Here is a 14,568-nt window from a genome sequence, read left to right as displayed (position 1 = left end):
ACAGACGTAGTCTTCTTGATTCTCAAGAGCTGGGTTATGTTGTCTCCGCAGGAGTAGGACTAGGCAGAATGACAAAACGTTCTGGCTCCACCTTAGGGGCAGTCCCTGAGGGTATATCCTCCCTCTCTCTGCTACAGGGAATCAGTTCTGTTTAAAGCAGTACAGAGAATTTAACCCAACCCAACTCAATGATAGAGGGGCGGGTACTACGTCTGTCAATGAGCTTAAGAGAAAAGGATTTTACGGTAAGTTCTTACAAAAATCCATTTTTCTCTATCGCTCATTGACAGACGTAGTCTTCTTGATTCTCAAGAGCTGGGACATCCAAAAGCAGTGCCACAAATGAGGGGTGGGATTGACAAAAATCAAATCCAATCTAGAAGGCCCAACCGGTGCCAAACTAGAAATTTTAAAGGCTCATTATAAACAAAGAATGAGACTAAAGAAAAATTTTCCAACGGAAAAAACCCTCGAGGTAGACCACTGGTCTCCTCAAATTGCGGCCTGCAAAACCTTGCGGCCAAACGAGGCATCAGATGATGCCATTACATCAACTTTATAATGTTTAGTAAAGGTATGCACCGACGACCAGGTAGCCGCCTTGCACACCTAGACCACTGACGCCTGATGGCGAAAGGCCCAAGACGCACTAAGTGCCCGAGTGGAGTGCGCCTTAACAGGGAACGGGGGCTCCCGACCCTTAATAGAATAAGCCTGCACTACCGTCTGTCTGATCCATCTGGAAATGGTCGCGGCAGATGCAGGCAACCCCTTTTTGGGTCCATCTGGGATCACAAAAAGTGAATCCGTCTTGCGAAACGAGTCTGTCGTTTTCAAGTATACCCTGATCGCCCGGACCACATCCAAGGAGTGTAACGCAAACTCCCGAGGATGACTGGGCTTAGGACACAGGGAAGGTAATACAATTTCTTCATTCAGATGAAATTCTGAAACCACTTTTGGTAGGAAGGATGGATTCGGACGAAGAACCACCTTATCTCTATGAACCACCAGATATGGTGAACGACAAGATAATGCGGCCAGTTCTGACACCCTGCGTGCAGAAGTAATAGCCACCAAGAAGGCCACCTTCTGGGACAACGTGGGTAGAGGAATCTCCCTAATATCTTCAAAGGGAGGTTTCTGAAGAACCGACAACACTAAATTAAGATCCCAGGGGGGTAACGGCGCGTGCACTGGCGGAGCCAGATGTCGCACCCCCTGGATGAAATTCCGCACCAAGGAATGAGTAGCCAAAGGCTTCTGAAAGAAGATGGCTAATGCTGAGACCTGACCCTTGATAGTACTCAAGGCCAGTTTCTGCTCAACCCCTTGTTGCAGAAAAGCCAATATTCGACTAATCGAATAAGACCGAGGACGGAACCCCAAAGGTTCACACCATGCAATGTAGGACTTCCATGTGTGATGATAAATCTTTCTGGAAGTCGCTTTCCTTGCTTCAACTAGAGTAGGAATAACTGAAGCTGACAAACCTTTGTCCTTCAGCACCTGGGTCTCAATAGCCAGGCCGTTAAAGCCAGCGATCGTAAAGCAGGATGGAAGATCGGTCCCTGAGACAGTAGATCCTCCCTGAGAGGAAGTCTCCACGGGACGTCCGCCACCAGTCTGACCATGTCGGCGTACCAAGCTCGACGAGGCCAGTCCGGAGCTACCAGGATTACTGGGATTCCTTCCTCCTCTATTCTGCGAAGAAGTCTTGGCAGTAACGCGAGAGGAGGGAAGGCATATATTAGCTGGTATTGCCCCCACGGGGCGATCAGTGCATCTGCGGTTTCTGCTAGAGGATCGCGGGAGCGAGCCACGAATCTCTGAACTTTCCTGTTGAATCGTGATGCCAACAGATCCACATCCGGGGTGCCCCACCGTAGGCACAACTGGTGGAAAACGTCTGGATGGAGGGACCATTCCCCCTGATCCAGGGTCTGACGGCTGAGATAATCTGCCTGCCAATTCTCCACCCCCGGAATGAACACCGCAGAGATTGCTGGAACAAATCGTTCCGCCCAGCGAAGAATGCAAGCCACTTCTTTGGCCGCTCGGGCACTCTTGGTGCCCCCCTGGTGATTGACATAAGCCACGGCCGTGGCATTGTCCGACTGGATCCGAACCGAGCTGCCCTGGAGCTGCTCGGTCCAGTGAATCAGACAAGTCTGATCGCTCTCAGTTCCAATACATTTATCGGTAACCTGGATTCTTCCGGGGACCAAAGTCCCTGGACAGATAACTGACCGAGAATTCCTCCCCATCCGGATAGACTGGCATCCGTGGTCACTGTCGTCCAATATATTGGCAGAAATGACTTTCCCTGGCTGAGCATCGGAGACCGAAGCCACCATACCAGAGACTCTCTGGTCTGTTTGCTCAATCGGATCTGATTGTCCAGGGATTCCGGATTCCGATTCCATCTGAGAAGAATCTCTTGCTGAAGAATTCGGGTATGGGACTGGGCAAATGGGACTGCTTCGAACGAAGCCACCATCAACACCAGAACCCTCATGCAAGTCCGAAGGGAAGACCAGCTGTTGGACAGTAACAACTGGACTGCAGATTGAATCTTTCGGAGTTTCCCTACCGGAAGAAAAACTCTTGTCCTGACTGTGTCTAGAATTAGACCCAGATATTCGAGCCTCTGGGTGGGAACCAGAAATGACTTTTGCTGGTTCACCAGCCACCCGAATTCCTGTAAAGAAATCATAGTAATTTCTATGTTTTGTAGCAAGGTCTGAGGAGACTCTGCATGAAGCAGAAGGTCTTCTAGGTAACCTAGAATCGATATACCTCTTTGGCGCAGAAGTGCCAACATTGGGGCCAACACCTTTGTGAAGACCCGCGGAGCCGTGGCGAGACCGAAAGGTAACGCCACAAACTGATAGTGGTTCTCCTCTACGGAAAAGCGTAGAAAACGCTGATGTCCTGCGAAAATGGGAATGTGAAGATAGGCGTCCTTGATGTCTATGGACGCTAGGACATCCCCTGGATGCAGGAAGGCTGCTACCGTGCGAATGGACTCCATTCTGAATCTTCTTATGTTGACGAAAGAATTGAGTGCCCTTAAGTCCAGAATTGGACGCACTTTGCCCTCTTTCCTGGGTATTGTAAACAGGTTTGAATAAAACCCTTGAAACCGTTCTGTCCAAGGAACGTGGACTACCACTCCTTGTTGTAGTAAATCTGTGACTGCTCTCCGCAGATCTTCTAAACGATCTGCGGATAGTCGGATATTGGAAGGGAAGAATCGCGCCGGTGGGAGAGATCGAAACTCGATCTTGTACCCTGACCTTATGACTTCGCAAACCCATTTGTCCGGGATTCTGGAAAGCCATGGATCCGGGAACCGGCGAAGACGTCCCCCCACCCCAGTTATGGGTGGGGGCGCACCTTCAGGCTTTGGATGGTTTATCTTCAGGTCTGGAGGGGGCGGGCTTTTGCTTGCCCGACCAACGACCCCTGACGCCTCCTGCAGGAGCTTTGGAGGACTTAGTTTTTTCACCCGCTGGACGAAAAAACCTCTTGTGAGCAGAAAAAGAAGGCCCTCGTCTTTGACGAGTTCCTCTACCTTTAAAATTTTGCGGTAAAAAGGTGCTTTTTCCACCGGTGAGATCCTTAATGATCTCATCTAAGTTGGCTCCAAATAGACGCTCTCCTGAAAAGGGGATATTAGCCAATGCTTTTTTGGAACCTTGGTCGGCTAACCAACCTTTTAGCCACAGTGTACGCCTGAGAACCACTGCTGAGACTGATGCTCGCGCCATTAATGGAGTGGCGTCTAACGCCGCATCACATACAAACTGTAACCCCTGTATCATTTGTTCCAACAAATCTGATACCGCCTGAGGGACTTCTTCTAAGTCCCGGCGTAACCACTTGGTCCATTCAGTTACAGCCTGCGAAACCAGACCAATAGCAATTATTGGTCTGAAAGCTGATTCAATCAAGGAAAACATGGTGCGAGACATAGCTTCTATCTTGCGATCCACTGGATCTTTAAAAGACGGAGCGTCTTCTAAAGGAATAACCGTGGCTTTATTCAATCTAGCAATAGGTGAATCCACCACAGGTGGTTCTGTCCATTTCTTAATAAGGGTTTCCTCAAACGGATAACGCCTGTCAATGCGTTTAGAAATATTAAAAGTGCGTTTTGGCAGACGCCATTCTTCTTCGATTGGATTGCCAAAACATTTGGGCAATGGAAAAACCTTCGCCACTTTGATGCGCTTTTTAGTCCCAAAAGGGATCTCAGTTTCAGCTATTTCTGATGGAATACCCTGTAACCTTAAAGTCTCTTGAACAGATACAATGAGTGCGTTTACCAACGCTTCCTCTCGGGCTATGGCGGATGCCGAAACATCCTCCTCACTGTCTGAAGAGACAGGACCCGAGACACCAATACCAGATGAAGTACCTGCAACTGCAGAAATAGGCTCAGAGTCTGAATCCGAGGTTTCAGATAATAAGGGGTTAGGCGGAGGTCGCTTTCTTGCGCCCTGTCCCTGACAAGCCACTTCCACCCGGGACACAAAAGTTTCCATAATAGCTGACAAAGATTCAATTGTCAATGGGGTGCTGGAGGATCCCGCAGACCCCTCGAGGGGATCCGGAGGAGATACATGAGTGGCAGGGTCCATGTTAATACAGGACACCTTTGCCAGCAAAACAAAAGAACTTTTTCTTTTTTTTTTTTTTTGTGTGTCTCCCCCTAGCGCAATAGCGCCCCTCAGAGTACCTGCTTCTCGATCCCAGAGAGAGAGAGAGGGACCCCCAGGGCTCACCAACCGATGCAGTGCAGTTTCCAACAAACTGCAGTCAGCGTCTGTCTACACAGACTGGAAGGAGCTGTTTGCTTTTTCCCGGGCAGAAGGCGTGGCTCCGCCCCCTGTGTACGCCTTCCGGCGTTCCCAGCCCTCCACGAGGTAGCTGGGCTCACAAAACATGGCCGCCCCCATAGAAGAGACATAAGACTCCAAAAACATGGCGGCCGGCGTGACCTGAGGACATACATGCATTCGGTCTACGGCAAAATGGCGGCGGACCGCCGATATCGTCTTCCCAGCACATCCACCTGCACTCTGCTAAGAGGTGACATATGGATCTACAGAGATACACTGCACATAAGGTAGGATTATACCTCCTATGTCTGCTGTAATGTTACAGTCTGCTGGGTAGAGTGTTAGCTCTTGAACCAAGTCCACTTCCCACAAACACATGCTGTATTACAAGGGGGACTTGTAAGTATCAGATATATACTGACCATATATGGAGGGGCCCATAATATATACTGCCTCATAATGAGGAAAAAAGGGAACGTTTACTCACCATACCGAACCGACAGGCACCCTCTCTTCACAATACCCTCTCCACCGGGGTGGGGGTTTGTGGACGCTTAGACTCTCTGGTACCTGGCGTCCAAGCGAGACTTTTAACTCGCAAAGTCAGTCCCTTTACTGGGACTCCGTCGCGGCCGACCCAGCGCACTGGTCTGCACGCGCTCGTAGGCAGAAACCGGGGTGACCACTGGATCTCAACATCCAGCCCGTCGCCCGGCCCCGCATACTTACTTGAATATGTCGCGGCCGACCAAGCGCAATGCCATGGTCTGCGCGCGCTCGTAGGCCGGCTGGGGTGACCACAAGTGTCGCCCAGTTCGGCATTTTTTGCTTGAAGATCTCACAGGAAAAAAACACTGGAGAAAACTACCTAAAAAATGTCTTTTTCTTAAAGAAAAAAAGTCTTGCCAGGACCAAAAGATCCCAGCAAGGAACTTAGGTCCTTACTCCTGACTAGACAGAAAAAAAACTGATTCCCTGTAGCAGAGAGAGGGAGGATATACCCTCAGGGACTGCCCCTAAGGTGGAGCCAGAACGTTTTGTCATTCTGCCTAGTCCTACTCCTGCGGAGACAACATAACCCAGCTCTTGAGAATCAAGAAGACTACGTCTGTCAATGAGCGATAGAGAAATAACCTCATCTTTGTGGATCACCAAGTGAGGGGTGTGACAAGACAATGCCACCAATTCCTACATCCTGTGTGCAGAGGCTTCTGGAGGACTAAAAGCACCAAACTGAGATCCCAAGGCAGTAATGGGTACCGCACTGGTGGAGTCAAATGTCGAACCCCCCGAATAAATATACGCACCAGGGAGTGAGTGGCCAAGGGTTGTTGAAAGAAGACCGACAAGGCCGAAACGATGCCCTTGATGGTACTCAAAGCCAATTTTCTGCTCAACCCCTGAGTCACCGAGAAAGAGTGAGGGTGAACACCATTGACTCACACCACGAAATGTACGCTTTCCACCTACGATGGTAGATCTTCCAAGGAGGTAGACTTCCTAGCTTTCAAAAGTGTTGGAATCAACAACCTAGGCAAACCTCCATCCTTCAGCACTTGCCTTTTAACAGCCAGGCCATCAAAGCCAGCGACTGTAAAGCAGGATGAAAGATAGGCCCTAGGGACAACAGATCCTCCCCGAAAGGCAGTCTCCAAGGGACGTCAGTGACCAGCCACACCAGGTCGGCGTACCAAGACTAGCGAGGCCAGTCTGGGGCCACTAGAATGACCGGAATCCGTTCTGCCTCGATCCTGCGCAAGAGTCTCGGCAGAAGCTGGAGAGGAGGGAAGGCATAAATCAGACGATACTGGCCCCATGGGGCCACCAGCGTGTCTGTGGCATCCATCAGAGGATCCAGTGACTGTGCCACAAACCTCTGCCCCTTTCTGTTGAGCCGAGACGCCAACAGATACACGACTGTGGAAACACCTCCGGATGAAGGGACCACTCCCCTTGGTCCAACGCCTGCTGACTGAGATAATTTGCTTGCCAATTTTCCACCCCTGGAACGTGTACGGCGGAGAGGGCCAGAGCGAAGCGTTTTGTGGAAGGAACCAGGGCAGACTTCTGATAATTCAGAAGCCAGCCGAACTCCCTCAGAGTCCGTATAGTGATTTCCACGTTTGTTTAAAAGAAGGGTAGTGTCGCGCTCAAACATAAAAGTGCTTGTGCAGATAATTAAACCTTAATTCAAAAAATTCAAAAAATTCATGATTGGTGACAAACTAAAAGATCAATCAATCTGTGCTCAACATTATAAAGTGCAAACAGTCCATATGCAGCATCAAACAGTCCACATCTCTTTGGTGTCACACAAATTAGCAGAGACTTGATGTTAGTGCAGATTAACCTTCACCTCCACACTTCACCCAGTGATCTAGTAAGGTACTCCTTACCGGAAATATATGACCCCTTAATTAAAGGGGGTCACATAGGCAATATCTCCACTCAGTACACACGATCCTCAGCTCCTCTGTTACACAGTGGGTAATCCAGCATCAAGCCCTTATAGCATAGCTCGGATCAGGTGACAAACATGGGTGGGACAAAAAGAGACTCTCATGGTGCAGTACATCTAAACATATCGCTTTATTTAAAAAGTATTGCACTTACTCGAATCACCATAAAACAATCGCCTTTCTCATAAAAACATCCAGCGAGGGTTGTGAGCACTGCCGATCGCACAGCGTTTCTCTTAACCCGGAAATGGCTACGGTCTCACGTTTCCCTTCCCGACGTACGTTTCGTCAGTACGACCTGACGTCATCAGGGGATCATCCACGTTGTCCACCAGAGCAGTAGGGGACTCCACTCGCAGGAGAAGGTCATCCAGGTAGCCCAGCACTGAGATCCCCGCTGACGAAAAAATTCCAGCCCCGGGGGCCAACACTTTTGTGAAGACCCAAGGAGCAGAGGCAAGACCAAAAGGTAACTCCACAAATTGATAATGCTCCTCTCCCATCGCAAAGCAGAGGAAACACTGGTGACAGACATATTTGAATGTATAAGTAAGAGTCCTTGATGCAAAGAAATCCCCCTGATGCAGGAATGCCACCACCATGCAAATGGACTCAATTCTGAACTTCTATATTTGCACAAAGCAGTTCAGGGCCTTGAGATCCAGAATTGGACGCACCTTGCCCCCTTTCTTTGGGACCATGAACAGGTTCCAAAAAAACCCCAGAAAAAGTTTAGAGGTCGAAACCGGGACAATCACCCTCTGAAGTAACAGGTCTTGCACCGCCCAGAGGAGAGCTTGCAATCGGTCCGGGGACAGACTCACATTGGAAGGGAAGAACCTTTCTGGAAGGTAAGAATGAAACTATCTTGTAGCCAAAAAAAAAAAAAGCATCCGCAGATGCCAACACATCCACTTTAAAAAAAAATTTGGTGAAAGTGTGCATCAACAACCAAGTAACCGCCTTGCTCACCTGAGTCACTGACTCCTGATGACGGAAGGACTAAGCGCCAGTGTAGAGTGCACCTTCACAGGAAAAGGAAGAACCGGACCCTTAATCAAATAGGCCTGAGTCACCGTCTGTCTGATCCATCTAAAAATGGTTGCAAATGAAGCAGATAGTCCTTTTCGAGGCCCATCATTAAGCACAAATAGCGAGTCTGACTTCCTAAAAGACTCCGTAGCTGCCAGGTACACCTGAATAGCCTGAACCACATCCAGGGAATACAACGCATTTTCCTTAGGATGTGTTGGCCTGGGACACAGGAAGGAGCGCTGAGAATCCGGACCCAGCATCACCATGGACACCATTCCCTGTTCATGTGCCCCGGGCACAGGAAGAGGAAACTGAGGAAGAGGAGGGGTTTTGGCATCCCCACAAGGCTTCGGTCGTCTCCAGCATCTCCCAGACTAAGGGAAAATGGCCCCTATGACATCATTGGGCTACACAAACATGTCCGCAAACCGGAGACCAGCCAGACTAAGGGAAAATAGCCGCCATCAGCTACAGCATGCTGCCAGGATCTTCCCTATGCCCTCTGCAATGCTACACCCTCACCCTCTGCAAGGGGACCCCCTCCTGAAAGTAGGACACATGTTAGGGGAGACTTCGCTGCGCACTCTGCACTGGTCTCTGCACTGGGACCCCCTGCACTATACCCACACTGTAAACAGTGGGGCATGCACCTAGGGGTCTCCTACACTGGGACCCTTCCTGACTGCCAGGGCAGGACACAATATCCCAGGGCCCTTACAGAGTGGGCCTAGCAGGTGAGACCCCAGGGGGGGTCTTACCTGCATCCTCTGCCCCGGGACCCCCACCAGAATCCAGGTCCAGACAGGGGGGAAAGGGAGTGGGGGAAGCTCAGCTCACTGGGGGATTTTAAGGATGGGAGGAGGGGGAACTGTACTTACTCTTCCAAGATGCAGGTAACGCTCCAGACAGAATCTGCCCCACCGAAGTAAGGGAGCCGCCGGGCAAGCGACCGACAAGACTCAGACCCAAGCCTGGTCGTATACGACCCTGCAAGACGTTTAACTCGCGGGCCAGCCTCTGTCTGAGGCTATGTCGCAGCCGACCTAGCACATAGCCGTAGTCTGCATGCACTTGCTGGCTGAGCTGGGGGGGGGGGGGGGGGGTTGGACCCCTGGATCTTGATTATCCAGTCCGTCTCCTAGCCCGCCAGTTGATTGCAGATCTCCCGAGAGAAAAAACACAAAAAAAATATGCAAGTTAAAAAAATTGCTAGGACCAGAGATCCCAGGCAAAGCACAGAGCAAGTGGGGGGTGGTCCATGGCAGGAGCACCCCACCAGTAACACAAGAACAGCCCCCCTCCCCCACAGCCAATCGCCTGGCCACTGGCGACGCACCCCCGCAGCCCCCATTGCCAGTACAGCACCCTGCCCCAGGAGGTAGCAAGACCACCATACAACCCTAGTATAGGTGGGGGGGGGGGGGGGGGGATAGATGACCCATAGGACCATCAGACATAAGGGAAGACCTAACCGGAAGGAGGGGAACCCGGGGGGGTCCAACCGTCCCAGAAAAATCAGGAGCTGTGTCTGTCAATGAACAAAAGAGAAATGGCCGCTGTACTACAAAAAACATGCCTGCCGGCCTATACTCAATACAGGCCACAACAAAAAATGGCAGCTCTACGAGGCTCCCAGGAGGGATCCCTGGGGCCCAGGCAAGGCACAGAAGGTAAGGGGGGAACCGGGCAGGAGCCCCCAACAGGTACAGTCGCTCCCACTCAGCTGATCGCCCAGTCACCAGAGGCGCACCCCCCCACCCCGCCCCCATCACTAGTACAGCGCTCTGCCCCAGCAAGCAGCCCAGACCGCCACACTACTCCATGATAGAAGGGGAGGAGCAGGTGGATGGGGGGCTAGATGACCCACCAGGACCACAAGAGTACAGAAAGGAGGGGAAACCGGGGGTCCAACCATTTCAGGGAGGGACCCGGGTCCACCCCAAAATCCTCCAGGGGAGAGGGGGGGCGGGGGGGGACAGCTAATCACCATACCGGAAACCAAGCAGGCACCGCTCGAGACTAAACCTTCTCGCAAATCGAAATGGGGCGAGTCGGCCAGGAGGAATGTTGCGACGCAGGTCAAGACCCAGTCATACACGACCACACAAGGAGTTATACCTTCAAGGGCCAGCCCCTGTCCAGTGGGGCTAGGTCGGGGCCGATCTAGCGTGGAGCTGTGGTCTGCACGTGCGCTGGCCAGACTGGGGTAACCACTGGATGTAGATTATCCAGCCCGTTGCCCAGTCCGGCAGTTGACTGTAGATCTTACAGGAAATAGCCAGGAGAAAAAAAAAAAAATGTATCTAAAAGAAAAAAAATGCCAGGATCAGAGATACCAGCAAGGAACTATGTCCTTACTCCTGACTAGGCAGGAAAAAAAAAAAAACTGAGTACCTATAGCAGAGAGGGTGAGTATACCCCCTGGGACTGCAAATAAGCGCAGTCTAGCCTTTTTTCTGGCTAGTGTCCTACTCCTGTAGAGGGGCAGTATAACTCACTGGTCATGATTCTCATGAGCTGTGTCCGTCAATGAACGAAAGAGAAAGACATGTTGCATCGCACGTGGAAAACTAGGCCCAAAGTGAGTCAAAGTCTTCTGTACTCGTAAACCCAGGGAGATAGTTAGTGCTGATGAGGGTCTTAGAAGGTCACAAAGTTACTGTAGGTGGGCAATGAAGGGAAGTGGATGGCCCACAATGGACTTCAGAAGTAGAGCAGCAACAGAAACATGCTTCCTCTAGGATGAAAGGTAGGAGTACAAAGAGTGTGTGCACACGAGTGTATTTTTTCAAATTGACACCCATTGGTACCAAATTTTGAGGTAGCTTTCAATACTGCAGCCTTTCTGGCCTTACTCAATATTGAAGTCCTCAGAGACTGGGTCATACAGGAGGAGGTCATGGCTCTAAACCATGACAGAGGAACGCCTTGCAGCTTATCAAAAGAATTGTGGACCAATACATACCCCCTGAAGAAGACTTATTTAAAGTTGAAATGGATTGGGGTTTGTTGGGGGTCCAACATTTCATCATCTCAATCTGTTTCCAACAGTGTGTGGTATCCATTGTCTGTACATCCATGAATGTTGATGCATTGAAGGTCTTTTAGTAACATATGTGCTTTTACAATAAACGGTTCATATCAGTCTCAAAGACTGTTTGCATGTTTATGTATTATCATTTGTAAATTATGTAATAAAAAAGTTTGAGATATATATATATATATATATACATATATACATATACACACACACACACCTTTTGCTTCACATTCTCTTTAAATATTAAATATAAAAGCATCCTAAACATCCCTCCCCCCCCCTCTTTTCTGGAAAAGCCTCCCCCAAGGTTGTTTTTTTTCCAGGTTTCTTTCGAAGGAAGGATAATCATTGGTCGCCTGACAAGTCGCGGTCGGTCGCCATTGAATAGTACACAAGTCGCTCCGACTTAGAAAAAGGCTCCTGTACTACTTTGGGGCGACCTGGAGGCGACTTGCATTGACTTCAATTATATGAAGTCCATGCAAGTCGCGCCGAGGTAGGTCGCCCCATAAAATCCTGTCGCGGCAGTGTGAATGGGCTGTTAGTACTCAATTCAATCGTAGTTCTATAAATATTGAACATATAAGAAAAAAATAAATAAATAAAAATCACATAGCAACAGTGACCTGAGCATTTGGCTTGTGGTTGCGGTGTGCTTCCCCTGAACCTAATAGGCAAGTTTGAGTGGCAGCATGTGTAATGCTCCACAGGCTGTAATGTTAGCTTTTTAGTGTGCAGCTCAGCCACCAGTTTTTACCGCACCCCCACCCCTTGTGAAAGAGTCATAAAAAGAAAAAAAAAAAAAAAAAAATGTTAATAACACAAAAGACAACAACGTGTGGTGTGTGCTCTTGGGTGGGACTTCTACTTTTGAAAATGAAAGTCAATTTTTTGCACAACAGGCTAATCTTTTCCGATTACACTAAATATAGGGACACTAGATCCCTACAAAAAATCAATAGGACTTTAAAAAAGGTACCACACCATTACATTAAAAATTCAAATTTTTTATTGGAAAAAAATAAGCTGGATTCACACGTCTGGCTGCGGTTTGCAATCTGGAGTCAAGTGAGGTTTTGTTCACTTGTTCAGGTGTAATTCAGGTGCATATTTGTACTTGAATTCACATCTAAACCGGAACCAGAAATCGCACAGGACCCTTTTTAGAAACGGCCCCTGGCAGTCCTAGATATGTTTGAACTGACTCCATTAAAAGCTGGTCCGATTCACACAAAAAGTTTAAAAGTGAAAAAAAAAAAACTCAAAGCTCATTAGGTGTCAATTAAAGGAAAACGCAACCCACACTGTACTTGTGAACTTCCGTCAGTTTATGGCTTCCTCCCAGTCATGAACATAAATATCAGATTTTCCAGTGCCCCCATACAAAGCTAGCCAACAACTTAGCTTGTCCTGGAATATTCTCCTTTATTGAACAGTTTCACACTCAATTTATACACACATGAGCACATCCCCCTCCTGATCAGATAACCACACACAGGTCAGGGGTTGCCTGATTACATTATCATATGCAGATGAAAATGTATACAGAAATATAATTAACCTGAATTATCTAGCCATCTGGACAGAACAATATGTGAGTTCATTAACATTTAACAATGGAACAGATAGACTTAACAGAATACACGTCTCACCTCAATACACAAACAATAGGGAGAGTCTGTCTCTGACATTGAAGTTCAATACACATTACCATAAGTAAACACAGAACCCATTTGAAGCAATCAAAACCAATAAGTATCTGTCTTTCACTCCCAGTGACGGCAAGTACTGTCACACATATATTGACAAGTTATGAAATACATCCCCGAAGAGTTCAAATAGTAGGTCTCCGATGCACTTCGCATGAACAAAGCCCGCTTCCTCAGGGAGAAGAGACATAGAACTCTGTCATATATTTATAATGTACATTGACCAGAAAAGGGCGCCCACGACAGACTCCATTCAATATAATGCTAGTGTGGGGTAACATCTATATTAATCTTGGAGGGCATCCCCTGGACTTTGAATCTTCGGACTAGTCAAGGTAGTTTATATACGTTCCGCTACCTAAAATTATACATCTAAAGTATTGGGTTGCTCTTCCCTGATGTACAGTGGTTGCGGTCCTGCTTTCCTGGTCCAAGCTGCATGTACAATGTAAATCTATGACAGGGTGATATGTTAGTTCTCCCTGAGGAAGTCCAATTTGTTGGTTTTTGGTAGGGATCTAGTATTTTTCAGTGCCTTATATGAGGGGGGACGTGGTACCAGTAAAACCAGTAGGAACAACAAAGATGGCATTGGTGCGATCTCCTTCCCATTTTCTATTCTAACAAAGGCAGTGACCTTGATTTCTGCTACAATGTGCAGCAACCATGGAATATAATGTGATAAAAATAAATAAAATGTGATTATATATATATATATATATATATATATATATATATATATATATATATATATATATATATATATATATATATATATATATATATATATAAAAAAAAAAAAACCACACACACACACAACGTAGTTGTTTTTTTTAAACCCCAATAAACGCTGCAAAGCTTACCATCAGCAGGCTGTTGGAAATTGATATAAGCGTAGCCGAGGGACCGGCGAGTGTTAACATCACGACAAACTCTGATGGACAATATTGGTCCTGCTGGTGAAAACTTTTCATATAGCATGGCTTCTGTGACATCTGAATGCAGGTCCCCAACGTACAGGGAGGCTAGCGGGTATCCTGCCCCGGTTGCATTCATGGCAATCTGAAAGGAGTAATAAAATCAACTAATTTTACAAACGTTAAATTAAAAACAACTACATTGCCTAGAATGATTTATTGTAGATACAAATATGTATGCAGGACAGGTCATGCTTCATACATTGACAAAAGCAATTACCTTGACCCAGGGACAACGTTGCCAATGCAAGCTAAGGAACACTGCCCTTTGGGCATTTCAGGCAACATTGGACTACACAAAAATCACAGCCTTCCACTATTTGCAATTCTGTAGGCCTGGGATACAAAGGAAAATTACTGAAGAGTTGGAATGAATAAAAAAAAAAAAAAAAAAAAGGTATGTGTGCCCCCTAAACTAATAATATCATCCAATCATCGAAATTGATTCCTAAAACCAATTGTATGATCAAATAAATGGGAAGAGGAGTTGGGCAGAAAGAG

General features: G+C 47.9%; 1 protein-coding gene across 1 annotated transcript in view; it reads right to left on the bottom strand.

The window, feature by feature from the left end:
- PABPC1L (poly(A) binding protein cytoplasmic 1 like) overlaps nt 1-14,146 on the bottom strand; it is a gene marked incomplete at its 5' end in the record, with an annotated part of 266,227 nt that extends 252,081 nt beyond the window's left edge. The window contains one exon of the mRNA XM_082271768.1: nt 13,954-14,146. Coding sequence (XP_082127894.1) covers nt 13,954-14,146 — 193 coding nt within the window. The remainder of the gene's footprint in view (nt 1-13,953) is intronic.
- Between the last annotated feature and the right edge of the window lie 422 nt (nt 14,147-14,568).

This window comes from Pelophylax lessonae (assembly GCF_965119305.1).
Source record: "Pelophylax lessonae genome assembly, chromosome: 11".
Taxonomy (NCBI): domain Eukaryota; kingdom Metazoa; phylum Chordata; class Amphibia; order Anura; family Ranidae; genus Pelophylax; species Pelophylax lessonae.
The sequence above is the reverse complement of the archived record's forward strand: the minus strand, read 5'-3'. Positions and strand labels throughout refer to the sequence as shown.